At 39.0% G+C, this 20,985-nt stretch overlaps 1 protein-coding gene across 3 annotated transcripts in view; it reads right to left on the bottom strand.

The window, feature by feature from the left end:
* CCDC88C (coiled-coil domain containing 88C) overlaps window positions 1-20,985 on the bottom strand; it is a 91,330-nt gene that overhangs the window by 15,451 nt on the left and 54,894 nt on the right. For all 3 annotated transcript variants that reach the window (XM_032188120.1, XM_032188118.1, XM_032188119.1), the window contains exons 11-21: window positions 20,070-20,216; window positions 18,796-18,940; window positions 17,387-17,568; window positions 13,805-13,942; window positions 11,309-12,379; window positions 8,839-8,966; window positions 7,638-7,779; window positions 6,887-7,075; window positions 6,368-6,529; window positions 4,985-5,262; window positions 90-233 (exon numbers count right to left, since the gene is read on the bottom strand). In XM_032188120.1, the coding sequence (XP_032044011.1) occupies window positions 90-233; window positions 4,985-5,262; window positions 6,368-6,529; window positions 6,887-7,075; window positions 7,638-7,779; window positions 8,839-8,966; window positions 11,309-12,379; window positions 13,805-13,942; window positions 17,387-17,568; window positions 18,796-18,940; window positions 20,070-20,216 (2,726 nt within the window). The remainder of the gene's footprint in view (window positions 1-89; window positions 234-4,984; window positions 5,263-6,367; window positions 6,530-6,886; window positions 7,076-7,637; window positions 7,780-8,838; window positions 8,967-11,308; window positions 12,380-13,804; window positions 13,943-17,386; window positions 17,569-18,795; window positions 18,941-20,069; window positions 20,217-20,985) is intronic.

Raw genomic sequence — 20,985 nt, 5'->3', positions numbered from 1 at the left:
GAGCTACAGCTAACACAGCAAAACAGCAGTGTATTTTGCAGAACTGACTTCTCATTTTTATATAAAAGGATTTAGAAAGGGAGCCATACCTGTCCAACTCCTCCCTCAGCTTCTGATTTTCCCCAGTGGTTATTGCATTTGATCTCCTCTCTTGTTGCAGAACCTCTCTCTCGTTTTTTAGGACTATTTCCAACTCTTCCAATTCTGCCTTGTGTTTCATTAAACTGTTGTATCTACAAAGGAGAAGTAGCATAATCTCTGCTCTGTTTTACACGTTTTTCTTCTTCTAGTTTAAGATTTTTGAGTAGGTGATACCACAAACAACATTTTTTCTTTTCTGTTTGGTTTTGTACAAATTTGTGTGGTCAAAGATTTACCAAGACTGAAGAATTTCCCAGTATGCATGGAAACTCAGCTTAATCTACAAGTCTACCAGAAAGCTCTTGGAAAAAAAAATATATTTTTAAACAAATCAAAATGCAATTGTCAGAACCTTATTAATTTCCAGATCCTGACCATTTCGTTAAAAGCATTCGAATCTCCAGGGTAAGCAGAAACTTCACCATTGAACTGGAATCCCACTCACAAATAACTGTCAGTGACAGCTTTCAAAACCATGACTGAAAAGCAGAAAGCATCAGCCAAAAAGCAAGAAGAAAGCAGGGAAATGAGTAACTTAATGCCTACTGGGTTATATGAATAGGTAGTAACATACTGCATAGGTAATCATCTCCTGCATACTCCAGACATGGTGAGGACGTATCAGCAAGAGGCGACAGCGAAACACCTTCAGGCAGAGGTTAAGCTACCTGCTTGAGTGACTCTGTGTGTTCACTTTTGAGAAATCCAAGAGCAAGATTGCTGATCATGTCCAGGCCACCACTCACAGGGCCTCCACTGTTATCCAGGTACATACAATTTATATAAAAAACCTTGAGAACAGGGAGGTATGCATGGAGAGGGCAGATGCCTTCAACTACATGTTAAATTTCCATCTCTGGACTACTGAACTAACTGTGGCACAGAACAGATCAGGTGGGCTCAGCCTCCTTGGAGCTGCGATGCTGCCTGCATTCAGAAAATGCTGCACAGAACAAGGTGGATTGAGACCACTTTATAAAAGAGCAATCTCTTCTCAGATTTTTTCCTGTGGTGGGTTCCTCTGTCAGGTTCTGTGCCCACGTGCACACACTAGCGAAAACCACTGGAGACACTGGTGCAGTGGAGTTAAACTCACCAGCACATTATTCTGTGAGCATGATAAGGAGATATTGCCCTGAAATACTCCTGGCAGATACACCTGCACCAGTCACAGAGAAGCATCATTTTGGGCAACTCTAAAACAGCAGCTGGGTGGAAGACACAGCAATGCTTGAACAAGCTAGAGTAAATAACCATCACCTGCACTTGTCCAGTCAGCCACTGCTGACATCTCAGCAGAGATGAATGCAGAGCATGGCTGCTCTGCAGCCACTACAACTTAAAAACAAAAGCAGCAGACAGCACCAAACACACTGACCCTTGCCAACTTGTTTTTCTTTCAGGCTACCATTCCCTTCATCCCAGGGTCAGATTACAGCCTGCCCCAAATTCCAGCCCATTAAAGGGCCACACAGCAAAGTACCTGTCTCCCAGACAAAAGCTGCTTTTTACTATTCATTCCCAGTGACAGCAGTGCAGTTTAATTAACTTTATTTATTTGTTCTTCCTTCATTCAGCTGCAGGATATTTCAAATTCAATGTCTGTACAACAAATGGAAGAACCTGAAAGCAGCAGATTTCACATCCAGCTCCAGAAGGATTTAAGAAACTGTGTGCCAATCCAGAGTCTTCGAAGACAAAATCCACTATCTCTTGGCAGAGATCACTGTGGTTGCCTCTGTAGAAACTGTGTTGTGAATTCTTTCACCATTTCCCTCTGATAGGGCTACTCTGTTCATTTTTATCCAAGCAGTCTGTTTTTAATGAGGGCTACTTAGAGGGAAGCAGTATACTGGTCCAGTTTTACCACCTTGGCCCACATCTACATGTTGCCTTTGAGCATGAGAGCTCCTGAGGTAGACTACAGCTGCTTCCCTAAATGCTAGGGACAGGTAAGAAACATGAGCCTGTCTGCAAAAATGCAAGTGGTTCTGCATCTCTGAAGTCCTAATGAAATCCCCAAGCAAAATGTATCTGTATTCCAGATTCAGTATGGAGTGTTTGAGCAGGATTTGTGCTACCTGACAAGCTTTACCACCAGGAAAGGTACACCAGCCTGTAGGCTATTCAACACTCACACTCCTGCCGTTTCTTTAAGCATCAGTCCCAGGCACATGGGAAGGTTTGTTAAAACATGTTCTTATACGTGCACTTTGGCTCTGACACAGTCCATTTCTGGACTTGAGAAATCATATTCCTCTTTAATCCTTTTGGTTTTCACTCTTTCAGCTGCTTTGTTTGCAAAAAATACTGTTGGTGGGTGTTTGTGACTGAGGAAACTTTTAAAAAAAATGCTCAGCTGTGATAAAAAAACAAGTAGCAAGGGAAAGCCATAAATATAATTACCAGCCAGCATTGGTAACATAGCCCTGCAACACGTAACCTTGCACAGCAGGAATTCTGTTTTTCCAGTGAGATGAATTTTTCCAGTACCTCTGCAGGATTATAGAGCTCTCCAGAGTAAGCCACAAAGAAATGTTCGAGCATCTGCCAATCAATTGCAGTTAGTAAGTTATTACCTTCCCTTAGTAATGTACAATATGTAAAGCAATTTAAAAATATGCAGGCAAAAGAGTCCAGCCTTTCTGTGCTGGCTGAGACAGTCAGCCCAACATCGCAGTCAAGAAACTGCTATTAATGGTAAACGGTCCTAACATACTAACTCTCTTTTCCTTTCTAAGTCAAATCCACATATCTGTGGTTTGCTGGGCTAGGACAGGCCATTTCACACAACTCATTACTAAATCCACACTGCAGGGCTAGTATTATACAGACACAGCCAACAGAGGTTTAATGAAGTTTGCTCAGGTGCAGAAAATATTCTGACTGTGGTTAGAATGCATCAGCACGACCTACACTAACCTCACTGACATTAGCCTACGCAGGGTTGGGAGTCCAAAAGCTAACTGAAGTTGCTTTTTTATGACATGAGGTGCAGTCCCAAGTCTGTGCAGGAGTGTAATTTTGCCTTAAGTAACAGAACCATGATTACAAGCAGTCACCAACTGAGGAAAACTAGTATCTTGGGGATGGGACAAGCAAAACCTCAGAGAACTTCAGTCTCTGACACTGCAAAAACAAACTTCTCAGCTGCACTGCACTAGGAAAATTTAGCAGGTAGTGCATTCTAGCTGAAGGTTAAATGTGAGAGGTTTCATCTTAGCAATTAAATGCTCCAGTGTGGCAGACAAAAGCAGTTTTCTCACAGCTGTTCTTCTAACTTCCTCCCCTCTGTCCCTTTCACCCAGATGAACTGCATATAGCACATTATTAAAAAAAAAAAAAAAAAAAAAAAAAAAAAAAAAAAAAAGGAAGAAGAAAAAAAGAAGTGTCTTGTCTCTTCTTCCTGACAGCCAAATGGAGACATGGAGACACAGGCTGTCCTTGGACAAATCACCTTGACAAGTATCTTTTGAGACTGACCTGCTGAGGAGGACACTGCACTCTTAAAACTGTCAAAATCAACCTGCTCTGAGTACACAAAAGGTCACCATCTGCTCCCCTGGGACATCTCTCACTGACAGTCACATCTCAGTAACAAAGTCCAAACTGTTAACGTTTACGATGGTGATCTGACCACTTATCACTAGAGATAACCTGTTTTTAGAAAACCACTTTTTCCTTAGGTTGGAGGTGGTAATAGTCGGTACTCATCAATGAAAGAAGGATTCCAGTGAAATGCCTCTACATACTGCAGCACGACAATCTTAAGCAATGCCTGCATCAAAGAGATCCATTAATCAGCCTGAGAGACTTGGTAAGCAGCAACGAGGTCTGTGTAATCACTTACAGCTCACTTAGTTGACAGCCAAGCAGCTGTCCTGTCACACAGCCCTGATGGACACTTTAAGCACAACAGGTTCACTTCTATACTTCATCAAAAATCTATTGCACATTATAGTGCCCACTCCTTTGTGCTTGAGAAAGAAACACTTAGCACCAGGTTTTCATCCACTCTCAAAGATCACCATTGACTTGCTATGAACCCAACTTGTGGTCTTGCACAGAAACTGAATCTCAATACAGATATTTTGAGGGAGACCACTGATTTTTTTATTATTCTTATTTTTTTTTTTTAAGTTTTAAAGTAGAGTGGCGTTCATGTTGTGGTACATTATTTATGTTGTTTAATCCATGAACAACTGTCAGAAAATAACAGTAACTAGTGACTAAATAATATACAAATTGTCTGATTTCACAATTCAACTGAAGGGCCTGAAGGAAAAGCTTTAGACTGTAAGAACAAGAGAAAAGAAATAATAATACACCACCCTCTCAGAACCAGCCCAATACAGCTTCCATCAGAGAGCCTCTTTTGTCATGAGGTTGAACGCACACACTATCCTCAATGATTTATACTGTTTGCCAAGAAGCTTGTACTTAGGTACTATTACCCAGCTGACTTACAGATCTCACTGTATGACTACAAAAAATATCTCCTGGTAGAACACGAAAACCTTTTAAAGGCTGTATGTTATGATAATGTAGATCCTTAAATGTAGCAAAGGGATTTAAGTTACTTCTGACTAAGCATCCCCAAGACCCAAGCACATTCACTAAGTCATCTGTGGTCTGCTACCTTCAAAGGCCTGATATCCACAGCTTTTCAAATATTTTCATCTGATCTCCTAATGATGGCAAGAACAAGACAACACTTTTTCAAAGGAACAACTTACTCTAACAAAACAGTAGTTTCTGTTTCTAATTAGAGACCAACACTTACGACTAACATCGTAACACAGGTACATTCCAGCTACACAACTGCACTGAACAGTGAGCATACCTCTCTCCGAGACCTTTGTGTTCCAGATCCAGGTTTTTGTGCAATGTTTTCAGACAGCTGTGCTGGTTTATCAGCATTTCATATTCTGTAGACTGCCGTTCATGCAATGAAGCAAGGTGTTCATGGTCTTGAAGCAATGATTCATATTCAGCTTTGAGCTGCTCCTTCTGCTTCAGCAGATTTTCATTCTCATTCTCCTTGGCTGTCTGCTGATTTTGGAGTAAAGTATTCTGGGCCATTAGTGAAGCACTCTGGGAGCTGAGGGTTGAATTTTCTACCTAAAGTTTCTCAAATAAAAATCAAACGTTACTTACACCTACTGGTACAAGCAACAGACACGTATAGTAGCACATTACACCTGCATACAGTTAATCAAGAATACATACATTGTTTTATAGAGTTAACACATTTATGGACGCTTGGGCGTTATTTCAGTATTGCTTGTAGTATACACCATAGTGTGTGTGCCTGTGTGTATAAATATATATATATATATATAGTACGCAACATGTTAGCAGCAGTCTGATATATAACAAGATAACCTTCTAACTAGAACAACACTGTTATACTAGCAGAAGAACTTGAGGCTAAAGACCCAGATGAGCTGGAATACTTGCATCTTAACTGTATCTCTAACAATAAGGTACAAAAGCTCAAGTTACTCCACATTTACGTACCAGTAATGAAAATGTAATTTCACCCAAACTCAACAAAATCAGCTGCACTGTTGTGTATGGGGGCAGCACTTCAGCACAAGCCTGATTTCAGTAGATAGGTGGGTGCACTGGTTTTATATGTCGCTTGTAAACTTCAGTTGCAAGTGAGAGCTAAGTAAAGACCAAGCACTCTGAGAACATGCAAGCTGAAAAGCTTGAAGAAAAAAGGGAAATCCACATAATATAAACATGAGAGCTAATCTTTAAAACTGTTCTCTTTCTCAAATTACATATTTTGTCTGAAAATCTGAAACTTGTGATCAGAACACATTCTTGCAATGCCTCTTTGGATATGACTTGTGTTCTCTTTCCATTTCTTCCAAGCTCTTTTATAGACACAGCATTAACAGAATAAACAGCATATATCTTATTTTAGGGTAGCTTCTGAAATAACACATCTAGATTTTGCTGCATCATTAATTAATTTTAAGAATTTCTTTTGAAATAACTAAATTTTTAATAAATAAAAGTCCATATAGTAGCTGTAGACTCAATGTCCCTCCTAGCTCGGAGAAATTTAGATCTCAATTTAAGCTCCACCTTATGGACCTCATCTTTACATTACATTAGCCTACCAATATAAATATTTTCTTGTCAGCTCTTATCTTCTCCATGCTACTAGAATGCAATCCAGTCTCCTGGCACAGGAGTACAAGGTTGTCCTGACCTGGAGTTTGGCTGTCTGCGTCTGCAAGGCAGTATTGTGTTCCTGAAGGAAGATGTTTTGCTTCTGTAGTGTCAGGATCTGATTGTTGAAGGAGACATTCTGTGTTTCCAAATGCTTCAGTTGTTCTTTAAGCAACTGTTTCTCAGTATGCAGAGCTGCATTCTGAAAGGGAGATTGGGATATGAAGAGGATAACAGGAAGAACTGAAACGGCTGTCCTGATCATTTATAGTCCTATCAAAGATGAGAATTAGTGACAATCATTCTGCAATAAATATAAAAAAGCAGACTCTTCCTAGTGTTAAATGGAGACAGAACAGACGATACACCCAGGATTTGTCCAAGTGGAAATATTATACAAGACATTAAAGTTCCACATAGCCCTGAGAGATACCAGAGGAATTTGTTAGGTGCTACAGAAAACCCCACCAGATTCCTGTAAACTCATAAAGCCAGGTCCCAACAACCCACTCATGGTCACAAGGGAAATCTGAGGGATAACAGGAAATAGAAGGCTTACATTCCTTTCCAGTTCAATTGCCCTGTCTTTCAGTTTCAGCAGCTCCATGGTAGCTTCTCGGTGTCCTGTTTCCAATTTCTCATTCATCTGGTGGTTGGGAATGAGTTTCTCTGTAGAATACCTCAGTGAATTCTGAGTATGCTGCCCATCCTGTTGGGTCTGTTTAAGCGCATCAAATTCCTTCTTTACCTGCATAAGCCAACAAGGAACAACCTTCACTACTGATTTAACAGTGGGATTTTACATGAATGAATGTAGGATGTGAAGTTCTTCTCTTTCACTGTAGCCACTTAAAGGGATTCAAGAATTGTTCCCCTCACTTCACAAACGGGGAAGCTGAGACACAGACAGGTAGAGAAATCAATGTCCATTAGCTTCCAGTCAGGTGCCTTTTGACTCATGCTCACTGTCACCTACAAAACAGGCTGGTTTTAGGTGGGAAGTTTAAAGCACAGTTAATGAAAGCATAGGCTGAGGAACATAAGGCAGAAAAACAACACTACGGTGATAAAGAAAAAACATGGAGAAACAGAGATCTGCAGGTGGTCCTTACCTTTAAAACTTCTGTCATAGACCCCAGCCCAGTAATTTTGCTGAAAGTTGTGCCATTATATTGAATGGGACAAGAGAAAGCAGCTAGGCCAAAAAGTTTTTTTTTGGGAAGTGTGCATATGTGGTGGGGGAAAAATGTACAGACAACTTGTTCTTGCTCAGTTATGAAATGCATGTGAATATGCAGAACAACTCTTACCATATTTAGATCATTCTGTAACTGCTGGTTCAAGTTCAGAGAGTCTTTCACTTGAGCTTCCAGCATTGCAATCTTTTCCTCTTTCACAGCTAGTGTTGTTTTTAGTGCTGATTCAGTTTTGCTCTCCAGAATCTTGTATTTCCTGAAAGACATGAGAATAGCTTTCCAATATCTACCACTGTGAAATGAGCCACCATCTATAAAGGAGACTTTGCCTTCATTCATTCCAAATACCATCATACGTTACATTGCATGTGTTTGCTTCAGGAACACGATTTCACCTACTGCTGCAGATCTCTGCTGATATATTATAGCTAGAGAAGCTGCTTTAGGAATTTGAATAGGGGTTACAACCAACATGGTCCTATAGAGATATCTAAGAGCTACATAACTTAACAATATTTTTTTTCTATTTTTTCCCTTAATTACACTGCAGAAATTTCTTCTCATGTTTCTTTTTTACATTTTGGACAAGAAGAAAAGTCAGCAATAGTCCCTAAAGATTCCTGCAATATAGGTATGTTTCTCTATTTAGCTCTTACCCAAAAGACCTGTACACGTGTCATTGGAGTTTCTTCATTCATGGCTCTAAGGCTTGCGATCAATAATTTCTTAGGCAACATCTATGTTTATATTAACAGGTGGTTGGATCACCAATTACTTGAAGTCATGACAAACACCAACTAACGGACAGTTACAACCATAGACTTGTTAGTGCTGGAAAAGACCTCCAAGATCATCTGGTCCAACCATCACCCTACTACCAATGTCACCCACTAAACCATGTCCCTAAGCACCAGGTCCTAACTTTCCTTAAACAACCCCAGGAATGGTGACTCCACCACTTCCCTGGGCAACCCATTCCAATGCCTGACTACTCTTAGACACTATTCTTACCTGTAAAGAGAATACCAGGAGGAATCTACGCATAGCTACCCAGCTGCTCTACAAGGGTACTGTGATAATACTGGAGATACGGAGACAGAATGACATTTCTTCCTTCCTACCAAGAAAAGGGTTGGCAAAGCTTGCAATGTACTGCCAAGCTTGCTACAGAAAAATATGCTTTATGTCCAAAATAAGTAAGGGTAACTGAAGTGAGACAGATGAGAATTGAATCAAAAGACAAAGGGCCTAAGAGTTTGGCCGAGGAAAAGCCTGCAGAGTCAAAAGAATGACAAGAAGAGCTCAGTTTCCTCACGTGTCATCATTGCCATTGTCATCTTGTAGCAGCAGATCTTTGCTCAATCCTATCTTCTCCAGTTCCTGGCTCAGTTTGTCCAGCTCACTAGACAACTGTTGACTCTTCAGCTTCTCCAGAACCAAATCCTGTAACAGGACTAAACGATTAGTTCCTCTGCAAAGGATAGTGATAATTATCTAGCACAATAGATTTTTTTTAAAGGATACTAAAAAGTCATTGGATAAAATCCTAGTCCCAAGAAGCTCAGTTAAAATTCTTCATCAGTGCCAGCTGTAGGCTGGATTAAACTGATTGCTTTTATTTATAGCTTACTCAGAATAAATCTGAAAAACGCTATCTTTGACCTTTGTCTCGCTCACTGTACTGAATTATTTCTGCCAACATGTGCATCCTGCCCATCTGCCAAAAAAAAAAAAAAAAAAAAAAAAAGGGACATGTACAGGACAGGAGACATCCTGCCCACCTGCCAGCTGATGGGATGTGTACAGGACAGGAGGACAGGGAACACAGCACCAGCAGAGGGAGTTCCCACCTCTCTGAGTCCAGCCAGAAACTAGGATGAAAAGCCCTGCCAAAAGTCCAGCCTAGGCTGGCACACACACACACAGAAGTGACAGGACTTCAGTATGGAAATTTCTTGAGATAACATGGTTAAGATTCGTCACCAAGGGACTTACACATTTCCACTACTGACTCTGACTTTTTGACATATGGAAAATCACTGGCAAAATTATAAAACCATAATTATATTGCTGCATATGTGACAGGACAGCTCTGGAGACTACAGTTCTCCAGTTGGTACTTACTCTCGTAAGTATGGGTGCATTCTGGTTTCATTTAGGTTTCTTAAAGAAACTTAAGCAGAACTAGAAAGAGAAGTCATATGGGAAGGGCATCTGACAGAGCCCTACAAGATGGTATGGGCAATGCTTTGCTTTTATGCCATAAAAGTGCTTTGTGTGGAAATAACCTTAAAAGACATAGTACCAGCCAACCTGTTTAAAAAGGACAGATCATTTTTGGTGCATTGCCAAGTTCCAATGTTACAGATGTTCAAAATTTTCTGAAATGCAAAGGTATCATGAAGATCTACACTGTTCATATTTCTGTTCAAAAGTTTTCTTAAACAAGGCATGGGGAAAGGACAACAAAATTACTGAAGCACTTCAAGTAAGAAAAGATAATCCTGAATATCAAACAGAAGCAAGAGCAAAACAAACAAAAAGGTAATACTAGAAATACAAAAAAAGTAAACAAACCGTAAGTAGTCAACAGTTCTGTGCTATCACAAATTTAGCCAACGTGTTTAAATGGCAAGGAAAAATGCTAAGGTCAATGTTAGTTTATAGTCTAAAAACAGGTCCCTTCTTGAATATCCATGAGCTCATTCTATAGAATCTGTAGAAGATAAGTCAGAAAAGGAGAAGATATGCTTATGCATGTGCTGCATCACTGGAAGTCTGCAGATGTCTGAGAAGGGAAAAATTAAAAAGATTTCTTCTCAGAAAAGCTATTATTCTATGTATTTTTAAGGAAAACTAGATAGAAACAACTTGCGACTGTTTAAAATACTTCTGATAACTTTTTTTTTCATCCTGGAAATTACACTACTGCTTCAAAAACTAAACGCAAAGGAAATCTCCAAGTAAGTAATTGCATTAACCTTACTAAACTTACTCATTTCACTGAGCTTCTGTAGCACTGACAATTTTCATTTGAACGTTCTTTCACAGGGAATCCCATTTCTGCTAGGACAGCAGCAGGCCATAAGAGAAAGCTGCAATAACCTGTATCGGCTCATAGGCCATCTACAAAGTGGCAGGCTCTGACACACGCACCATCAGTTTGTCAAGGTCCTAATGTGAACTGTGTGTTTTTTAAAAGATGACTACTAAGAAAATTGTGAATGCTGCATGCTGAAGTGGAGAGGGCTGCTGGAAGAGATCGCTACTGCTTAACAACAGAGCTGCTTAGGATGCTTTCACTCTGTAGGAAAATGTAAAGCAAAGCTCGGTACAACTGTTACTGAAAAGGTCAGGTTGGTCACCTGGGACAGGTTTTGTCCCAGCTATGTCTGTTTTAGAATTGGGATGTTAATATGTCCTCAACAAGTGCTCTCATTTCTAAGGTTAAGAGTCCATCTCCCTTACCGGAAGCTCTCATGTAAGCAAACAATTTTGAAGTCAGAATTTGAGAAAGCATCGAAGTCATTGGTTACAGCTACAACATGGGAACTGTGTTAACACCCTGTTCTGCATGAAGATGGATGTCATTTGGAGACGCTGTTTGTGGACACAAAGTGGTACGTTGTAGTTTTTGGAAGGTTCCATGTTCCAAAGCAACACTATCCAGTGACGCCAAGTAAGGCTGTCAAGGAACAGTCATAGGACAGATGACTTTCTTTGCTACTTCACAGGGCTGAAAAAGAACAGAAGAGTACTGAAACCAGTAGTATTATTTTGCTTACCTCTCTCAATGTAGCTAGTGTTCTTTTATCAATTGTAGCTTGCTTTATGAGATCTTTATTGTCCTTTTCGAATTCTTTCAGCTTATTGGATGAATCTCTGAATCGAGCAATTTCCTTTTCTAGTGTCTTGTTTTCTTTCTCAGCAACTGCCAGCTTTACTGTACTGTCATCCAAAATGGCATCTTTCAGCTCCACTTGTTGCCAAAGCCGTTTTGTTTCTTTCTCCAGCATTTTTTTGTCCTTCTCAAGCTGAGATACTTCTTGTTCTAGGGTTTTGTTCTCCTTTTCTAACCTCTCTAGCCGTTTGGCAGAAATCTTTAGCTCCTCAAGGTTTCTCTGAAGGACCTGATTTTCATTCTCCATGCCCTGCACTTCTTTTTCTAGCTCCTGGATCTTTTTGTTGCTGTTCTCCAGCATTTGCTGAAGTCTCTGATTTTCAGAGTTGATACTCTGGTAGCTTAGCTCCAGCCTCTCCGACTTCTTGCTCAACGCTTTTAACATTTCTACATTCTTCCTTAAGTCCTCTTTCTCCCTCTGCAAATCTTTATTTTCTGCCTCTATTTGTGCCATTTTTGTGCTGGTAAATCTCATTGTCTCCACCACTCTCCTAAGCTCCAGATTTTCTTCATCTAATTGCTTGTTATCCCTTTCCAAGTCCCCAAGACGGATAGAAAGATTCTGTAATGTGTCCAGTGATTTTCTTAGTTTCCTATTTTCCACTTCCAGATTCCCATTTTCCTGCTCAAGAACTTCGACTTTCTCTGTCACTATTTTCATTGCTGCTGCCTTCTTTGTGAGCTGCTCATTCTCCCTCTCCAGACGATGGAGCTCTTTTTCCATTTCTTCCACTCTTTCCACTTTTTCTTTAACCTGGTCCAAATCCTTCTGCAATTGTTTCTTCTCAAATTCCAACTTGTTCAGTTTGGTACTAGTTTCTGTAACCGTTTCATGGAGGATCTTGTTTTCTTTTTCAATATCTTTCACTCGTGCCTCACTGCTTACTTGAGATCTTTGTCTCAGAGATGACACCACTTGATTAAGGTGATCATTTTCTTGTTTAAGGTCCTTTATCTACATAAAGGATAAAAAAAAAAACACAAATGCTACTCATCCACCTTATAACATACACTATAATTTAGTCTTGATTAACAAAAGCATCTCTTTAACACAAGAAAAACTTCAGAACAGTTTTCCCTGATTACCAACAATCCAAACTAATGAAAAAATTGTTACCTCTTGTATCTTGGTATTCTAATGAACTAAAAATTGGTTTTGTATTCTTCCTACTAGGCAAGATCTAAGCAGAGATAAAAAGTGGACAATAGACTTTCAGAGAACACCTCAGAGAGGATGTTTCATTATGAATCATTCCTAATAAATGTTACCTTTCTGTTTAGGTTTACATTCCTGTCTCTGGGATCTGAAGACACAAATTTTCCCTGATAACACTTCAGAACCCCAGAAGTTTTTCTTCTAGCAGTTATAGATCTCATTAAAGATACACTTTCTGTAAAAGCAGTACATTTACCTCCTGGCCAAATTCCAGATGAAGAAATTGCAATTTAGACTGCAATTTGCATATGATTCTTATCTAAACAACATCCCCAAAAATGAAGCAGGAGTTGAGCCTGAAAACTCAGAATCTGCCTTTTTCCAGTGACTGACTTCTGTTTTTACTTCTTGCCCTACCTGTGAATCATTCATCAACTGCAAACTCAAAGAGTTCGTATGTGCTCTAAAATGTATGACTTTGTTGGTAAAGTGCAGTTTCCCAGGTAGAAGCCTGTGTAAGAATGCTTCAGGATGAAAAGCACTACATAAAACATTTTGTATTTAACCTCCATCCCACAAATCTTGGATTAAATTCCAATAAATATTGAAAATACACATCCCAGCCACCAACGATCTGTATATGCATTTTCTTTAGCCATTGGTCTACTTAATGCAGATGATACTTTGCATGAACCTATAACAGAGTAGTTTCAAAGCATTGCACATGAACTGCAACACAATATTAAAAGCTGAAGGACATTTAAAATATCGGTCCAGAAAATGTAAATATTTTCCCAGCATCTTTTTAAAATAGACTAAGTGGTCTTAAAAAAAAAAAAAAAAAAAAAAAAAAAAAAAAATCATTCAGGACATCCAACTGGTGGCAGATTCTTCTGCAATAAAACAGGATTTTATTTGCACATCCTAAAATCAGTCAATGCCTGTTTAGTAGCACCCAGGGCTTTTTTTTCTCAAAGAAGAAGAGATCTGCTCTTACAACCAACAGCCTGAAGATGCCCTTATGGCAACAGAAGTAGTAGCTACCAAAACATATTGGGCTTTTTTGCACAAAGAAACATTTTACCTACATTTGAACAAGCTGAGCCTACATGTAATAGCTCTCAAATTGCCCTGTATCCCTGAGAGAACCAGAGGCTCTAAATGGCATCAGCAAATTACCACTACTGAGCATATACTTTTAGATTACATTCGTAAAGTTTCCACCTGTCTGTCTTTGTCGGCTTTTAGTGTCTCCATGACAACTTGTAGCTGTTCTTTCTCTTTTATCAATTCTTCACTCAAGGTTTCCAGATCTTGATTACTTTGCTTCTCTTTTTCAATTTGATTTTGTAACTTCTCAATCTGTGTGGAGAGAACACACAAAAATATATCAGTCACAGCTTGATACAATGACAGTTCTGAAGAAGTGAAAGGAATGAAATGAGGACTATGGCTGACGGATACAAATCTTCTGCTGCTTGCCAGTCTTAAGAGGGTGAATGGGACTGCTGAATTTTCTCACAGTAAGGTACAGCAGTGGAAAACAATTCACCTGCCTGAGCGCACTGTTTTGCTCCTGTCAGTGGCTACAGTTTCTGGTACTCACCTCTCTGAGTGACTTGTCTTCTCCATCACTGATGGCCTTACTCAAACAGTGGACACTGTTATTACAGCAATTCACTGAGCAACAGGATTTCAACAGTCGAGAACAGAGGAAAAGCATTGAAGTTTCCAAGTTTACCTTCCCTCTCCCAGTGGTCTGTCAGTCCCATTTTTCCAGCAGGTGACAATGCTGTATTTCAATGATCTGTGAATAAGGGCCCTACAATGAATGATGGCTTCCTAGTCCCTCACTTTGAAAGCTGTACAAATAATGAACTGAGCACAGCGAAGTAGCACCACTTTAGTATTTAGAAGCAAGAGATTCCGAGAGGTAGGCTGCCCATTTCAGGAAATACTCCTTCTTATCCTTGTAAAGTGCTGTGAAAACCTTCAGCTGTGCATAAATATTGGCTTTTATTTTGTGTGTGTTGGTATTAGAAACTTTGCCAACAGTGAAAATGTCAATGAAAAAGGTATTAACAATAATTCTCACAAGTGGGAAATAGCTAGAGGCTGGGCTCTGCCTATATCAACATGTGCCTCATTACAGGAAGTGTTTAAACAAGCAGGGGCCGCTCAGATTGAAGATAAGAATGGCTTAACATTTAGAAATGTGACCATGTTAAGGTTCATTGGTCTCAAAGGAGCCGTTCAGAGAAGGCTGGAACATAAACTCAGTAATTCAGCAATAGCTGGTCTTCATTAGCACCTCCTAGAATACTGGAGACAAGCAAGAAACTACCGTTTACAACTTGTTTCAGTCCAAGGAGTTAGAAGTGCAGGGAAAACAAATACTTGGGCTGCTACTAGACTGTGCCCAAGAAAATGATTTTCTGTTAAGAGTTTCTCAAAAAACATTGAGAGAAAGAAATAAACAGATGTAGAGGACTTTTCCTTCATATCATCTCCCCCTGTACTATTTAAATAATCTAGTTTGGCAACGTGATCCTTGCAAGCAGTAGATAGCAAAGCATACTCTGGTAACAGTTCTTGAAACTCTTGGACAGCGGATGAAATCTGACTCTTAAATGACTTAACTGTCTTAAATGACTTTACTATGTGTATCTCAGGAAAGTTGATTTAAAAAAAATACACATACATGCATAAAGGCACACTAAATTGAGAAAATCACTCTCTCTCTTGCTCTGTGTGAACTCCAGAATGAAATCAGAGTTCATACGAAGTGTCTTTAACAGTCCTTGAGAACTGTTGCCCTCTCCTCTGCCTACTGCAGAGTAACCACTCTGTCATTAGTCACAGAGACTTCCCCCGTGGGCAGCCATACCCTCTAATTAAGACAATACACGTCAGAGAAATACAGAAGTATGGTGGAGCAAACAAAGATTTAAAAATGCAAATGCAAACAAACACCTCAAATCAGGATTATTTTTACTTATGTATCAGGTTTCTGCACACTGAGACATAACTGCATGTCTCCCAGAGTACAGAATAATACTGTGGGTTTTTTTTCCAAAGCTTCTTGAATGGGAGATGTGAAGCTAGTCAGCAACTTGAGTGGCCTGTGGTATTGAGTCAGAACTTACAGACTTAAGTCAGCTCCCATCATACTCTTTGTCTCTCTAGTAGAGCTTGATTTACACCCTTCCACACATTTCAGCTGCTCTCGATAGCAGTATTTTTAACTGCCATTTTCTCTCATTGGTCTGATGCGTACAGCGGCCCCTTCGCACCTCACAGGCATTCCCCACTACTGGGTGTTGTCTTATTTAACTACCAGCCATGTAGATGACCCTCCCATGTCAATGCATTCATCATCACTGAAAACATCAGACTAATGCTGGAATCACAACTGTTGGCACCAAAACAGTGCCATAACTGGAGGTGCCCACAGGAATGTGCCTGAGGCAAAGCCAAAGGTTGACCACAGCTGTTTAAATTACTTAAATTACTGTATACCACAGGTATCTGCTGACTGCTTTATATTTCTTGATCTCAAATTTTAAGCATGTAAATTAGAGCTGGAGTGAATTATTCATATACAACAGGTCATAAATGGGAGTGTGGAAGGAGGAGTACACTGAACTGAATTCCTGCATTTTTCTTTGTGCACAGAAGAAAGGCAAGAAGCAGAACTGGTCTCTCAACTTGGTGGCAAAAGAATCTCTCCAGGAGATGGATTGATTCAGTGACGGATCCCTGTTCTCCTTGGCAGAGAATCTGACACTCTTCTAGTTTTGATCTAGTAATCCATGACCAGCATTTCATATAAATATTATTTCTCCCCTTGCCCTGGTAAAGCGTTCTCTTTCCCCATAAGCAGGCCAGAGAGGACTGGAATCCTTGTATTGATGTCATACACACAGGACACAGCAGCAATGGGGGAGAGATAAATGGGGTTTATACCCTGGGTGATTTAGGAAAGGTAGGAATGTGGAAAAAGTTGACAAGGAAATTATTCAGAATAGCAAGCATCCTTTCCCTGCTGGCATTTGGCTTGATTCATCGGAATTCAGAATGCAAGTCAACAGCCAGACAACAACGGAGCTAGCAGTTGGAGGTGAACCAAGCACTGTGTTTCACAGAGACATGGGCTTTTGAATTAACTGTAGTAAGTTAATAACAGAGTGTAACACAGACATATATATATATATATATAAATATGTTTAAAAAGTGACAACATGCATATTTGTTACCAGTGATTAAAAGCAGCCAGATCTTTGCAGAGAATGAGAATATATAAGAGCCAAAAGGACAAGACAAGGAGAAAGAACTGATCCAGGACTACTGGCAGAAAATAAGACTTCTTTAAAAATATACTAAGTTGATTTCACCTGTGTGTTTTATTTGACTTGCATAGAAATATTAAAACTTTCAAACGAACAAAATAATTTCAGTGTGGCCAGGGCTTTCTCACCTGGTAGAGCAAGTGCTACTGACTGCCGTAAGACAACAAAAGGGACAAAATCGACAGTACCGTCTGACTGGAAAATGAGTACTGCTTATATGAAATAGGAAGAATCACTTTTGCTTACAATGATGTACTTAAGTAATGAAGTAGAAGTTGATAGAATATACCACCTTTAGAGTAAGATTAACTAGAAGGGCCCCAAAACATCCACAGTCTTACTGAAGAACATTGGTGAATTCCCTCCAATCCTTCATCATTCAGGAATGCTGTAAAGCTCTGCACACACTGTGTTCAAAAACCCAAGAGCTCTGTTTGTTCCTGTGAACAAGGATTACCTTTTTGCTAAGCTGTTGATTTTCCTTTTCCAGTTCCACAAACTTTAGACTGCTCTCTCTGGAGGTCAAGGAGGCATCTCTCAGCTCCTGGATTGTGTTCTGCAAGCTCTGATTATCCTTCTCTAGCTTCAGTATGCGACTCGAAGCACATTCATTCAACTCAAACACAAAAGACTTTCTAGCTGTTGAAACATGAGAATCAGAAGGTGGCTCTAATCAATTCACAAATATGTTCTTTTCCAGGTCCTTAAGATTCACTTTTATGAAGATAATTGCAGTTAGATCCTTATCGTTTCAGCTTGACTGTTAAGTAAACACTTTATTTAAAATAGAACCCCTTTCTACAGATGATAATTAAAACATTTAATAAATAGGGAAGTAGCTGAACAGATAACCATCTTAAAAGCTACTTACTTTCCTAACTCTCCTGAAGCCACTTTAAACATGCTAGCTGCATATTTTATTTTAATAGCAAAATAGACTTTGATAGCCTTTCATACTTCCACAAGAGGAAATAAATCAAGGCAGAAAGTAAAACACTAAGAATTATTTGTGAAAACACAAAGGATGATGCAGTTCCTAAAGCTAGTGAAAACTTAAGTAAAACTGAACATCTGATTACTCAAATTTATTCCTTTGTCTTCATTTAAACTGTTCTGGTACACAAAGACAAATACGCAGAATCAGGTGACTAATTAATCAATAAAATCTGTACACTGGACTGCATGAAATATTTTGTATTTCCCAAGTTCCCCTTAGCATTGTTGTTTAGGCTGGTATTATAAACAGAATGAATGTTAGACATGGAAAACAATGATAAGGCCTGACTAGTGAAGTGAGCATTAGTTACATTTGTGGTAGTTACAGAAATCAAATCAACCATTCAAAAAAAATAATCAGCCAGTTATTCTACCCATACACATTTTTCAGTACCTAGTAAAAATAAATGACTTCAGCATCCACTACTTCCTGGAACTTAAAGACCAGCTAATTGTCTGTGCTAATTGTCTGTACTAATTGTACTAAAGAATACTAAAGATCACAGACTCCCTCACAGCCATTCAGTTAAAAATATCCCATGTTCAGTATGGCATTTCTGCTGTGTCATTTACAAACCTTGCTTTTTAATATATATATTTTTTTATATTTTAACTTAAAGTCACTCTTTCAGTGACAAACAAAAGAAAAGACATTTTAATGTTTTTGTAAGAAAGCAAAAGAAGCTAGGAGAAATGCATTTTATAAGTTCCCCCAAACTATGTTCAAAGTCAGGTGGCTCAGCAAGGGAACTTGTCAAAATGAACCACCCATCTTGGAGTCTCTTGTTCCCTTTGCAATCAAGTAACCTCTCTACTCTTTCAGAGACCACAAACAGAAGCACAACAGCAGCTACATCAGCTGGTACTCACTATCTGCAAGATCTGTGCTTTTAGACAGCTGTTCTAGTTCCCAGCCTAGGTGTGCAGATTCGTTCATGCTCTGTTTCTGAGCAATCTCCAAGACCATGTTCTCTTCTAGAAGTTCTTCAATTCTCTTCTTGTCTGTGTCCCGATCCTGTGCAAGACACACATGAATGAAAACTGGTAAGAAAACAGGAGTGGTAAGATTGGCTGGCTTCAAGATGTATCCTGAGCTAAGCTCTTCAAAATGCATCGGCACTCTGGTGACACTGAAAATATAACCTTGAATTCTACTGAGCTTCTTCGACTCATATTAAATGTGGATCCAGTCATATGGATCAGCAAGTAGGTATCTGGCCTCATAATTTGGAGTATTTCAATTATCCAGAAAACAAATCCAGAAAACGAGGCTACCATTGCTTCCAATAATTATTTTGGTCATTTACGTTTGTGAGACCTGAAGCCATACTTCAAGGGTCTCAAATTTTGAGAAAATATTACCCAAAATTTCATCAAGTCACCCAGAGAAGCAGCATGCAAAATCACCAGCCACTTTGGAAATGCTGAAGCTTCATGTTACCCTTTATTTGGAAGTCAATAAACACAGCACCTTCAATGTCTTTATTTCCAATATACCCTGTTTTTATACAGTTAAACCCACAATAATTCAAAACATAGTGGCAAAAGGCGAACTGTAAAGTAAAATACAAGAGAGAGATGAAAAAGTATTTTTATTATTAGTGGGATTATAAAATCTAACATTTCTTGTTTGTACACAATTTGCCACTTCTTAGATCTGCTTGTCTAGACCATGTCTCTAATTTATGTCATAGAAAAAATTCCAAAATTTTGTTTCTCATCACAGCAGCAATGGATTCTTAAAATTGCTGTGATTGCTGTGGGTTTTGTTTCCAGCAAAAAAAGATCAATTGCTGCAGTAGATTTAATTTTCTGTATCTAACAGATTTCTACTTAACTGACAGATACTAACATCTACTTTATCAGTATATATGATAGCAATCTCCATTTTAAAATTGTGATATATCTCCTTGCACGAAATCAGATTTGTCAAACTGTCTCACACCGTAGCACTGGCAATATTTAAACTGTTAATGTTATAATATTTTAAGAATGCATGTACACAAAGTTCAAACTACAGACATCTTTAACAGCACTGTTGATTTATCTGCCTGTCTCCACTGATTTCTCAGGCATCAACTTGGGGGACGTAGCATAAAAACAGAACTTTGAAAAAATAGCACAATGAAAAAAAGAGGGCATACCAGCTCTACATCATGAAGTTTAGATTTCAACTGCAAATTCTCCTTCTCTAATTCATGCAATTTATCACCACGAGCTCTTGCCATTGTCAGCTGTTCTTCTAGCATGGCCTTTGTTTCAATTAATATGATGTTGTCCTCTCTTAACTCCTAGAGAGAAAAAGTAACATTGTTAATCTCTTTACATTAAGTGACTTTTCAAAGACCAAGTGACTTTCATAAATTGACATTGTAAAATACAGGAAAAAAAATGACTTTTTTCTTTGTTTAATAAAAATGACTTAACCTGATATTTTAATGGGAGATGATTCCATGTTTAATTATCCGCGAGTGACTAATGAAAGTAAATTTAATGCTTTCCTTACTGTTCTTTCCTGAATTTTAGATACTAACAGAGTTCCTTTTTCTTTTTACAGGGCTAGATCAAGAGGTGCATCAAAAAGACAGAAGACAGAAGAATTGTTCAGATCAGTTACACTGTCATAATGCCACTTCCCTACCCAACTCACTGCAATCCCTGACTCAGTTTTCCCAGTTACAAATTACATTACATTTATTTTAAATAAATGCTACAGTGTGTTCAAAGCATGTTGGGGAGCACTATCCATCAGTATCACTATGTCCTTATCTCTGTTTCAGTACACTTACATGTAAACGTCTGTTCAACAAAGTTTCTCTCACGAACAGAATTTCAAATCAGTTAAACAAAAGTTGTTTTACACTTATCACTTAACATCCCCCACCCTGCCTTCCCAAATAAACACACGAGTATTGCCGTGTCATTTACCACTAAAGCTGTTGGATCTCTTTACTGAGTAGAAGTTTAACTCTGCTGCAGCCACAGCATTAGAAACAATTATAGAGCACTCTTAGCAAAACAACAGATGAAGATCTGTGCATTCAAATATCTTAGCTCCAG

The sequence above is a fragment of the Aythya fuligula genome, chromosome 5 (assembly GCF_009819795.1).
Source record: "Aythya fuligula isolate bAytFul2 chromosome 5, bAytFul2.pri, whole genome shotgun sequence".
Lineage (NCBI taxonomy): Eukaryota > Metazoa > Chordata > Aves > Anseriformes > Anatidae > Aythya > Aythya fuligula.
This window is presented reverse-complemented; position numbering and strand designations above follow the sequence as displayed.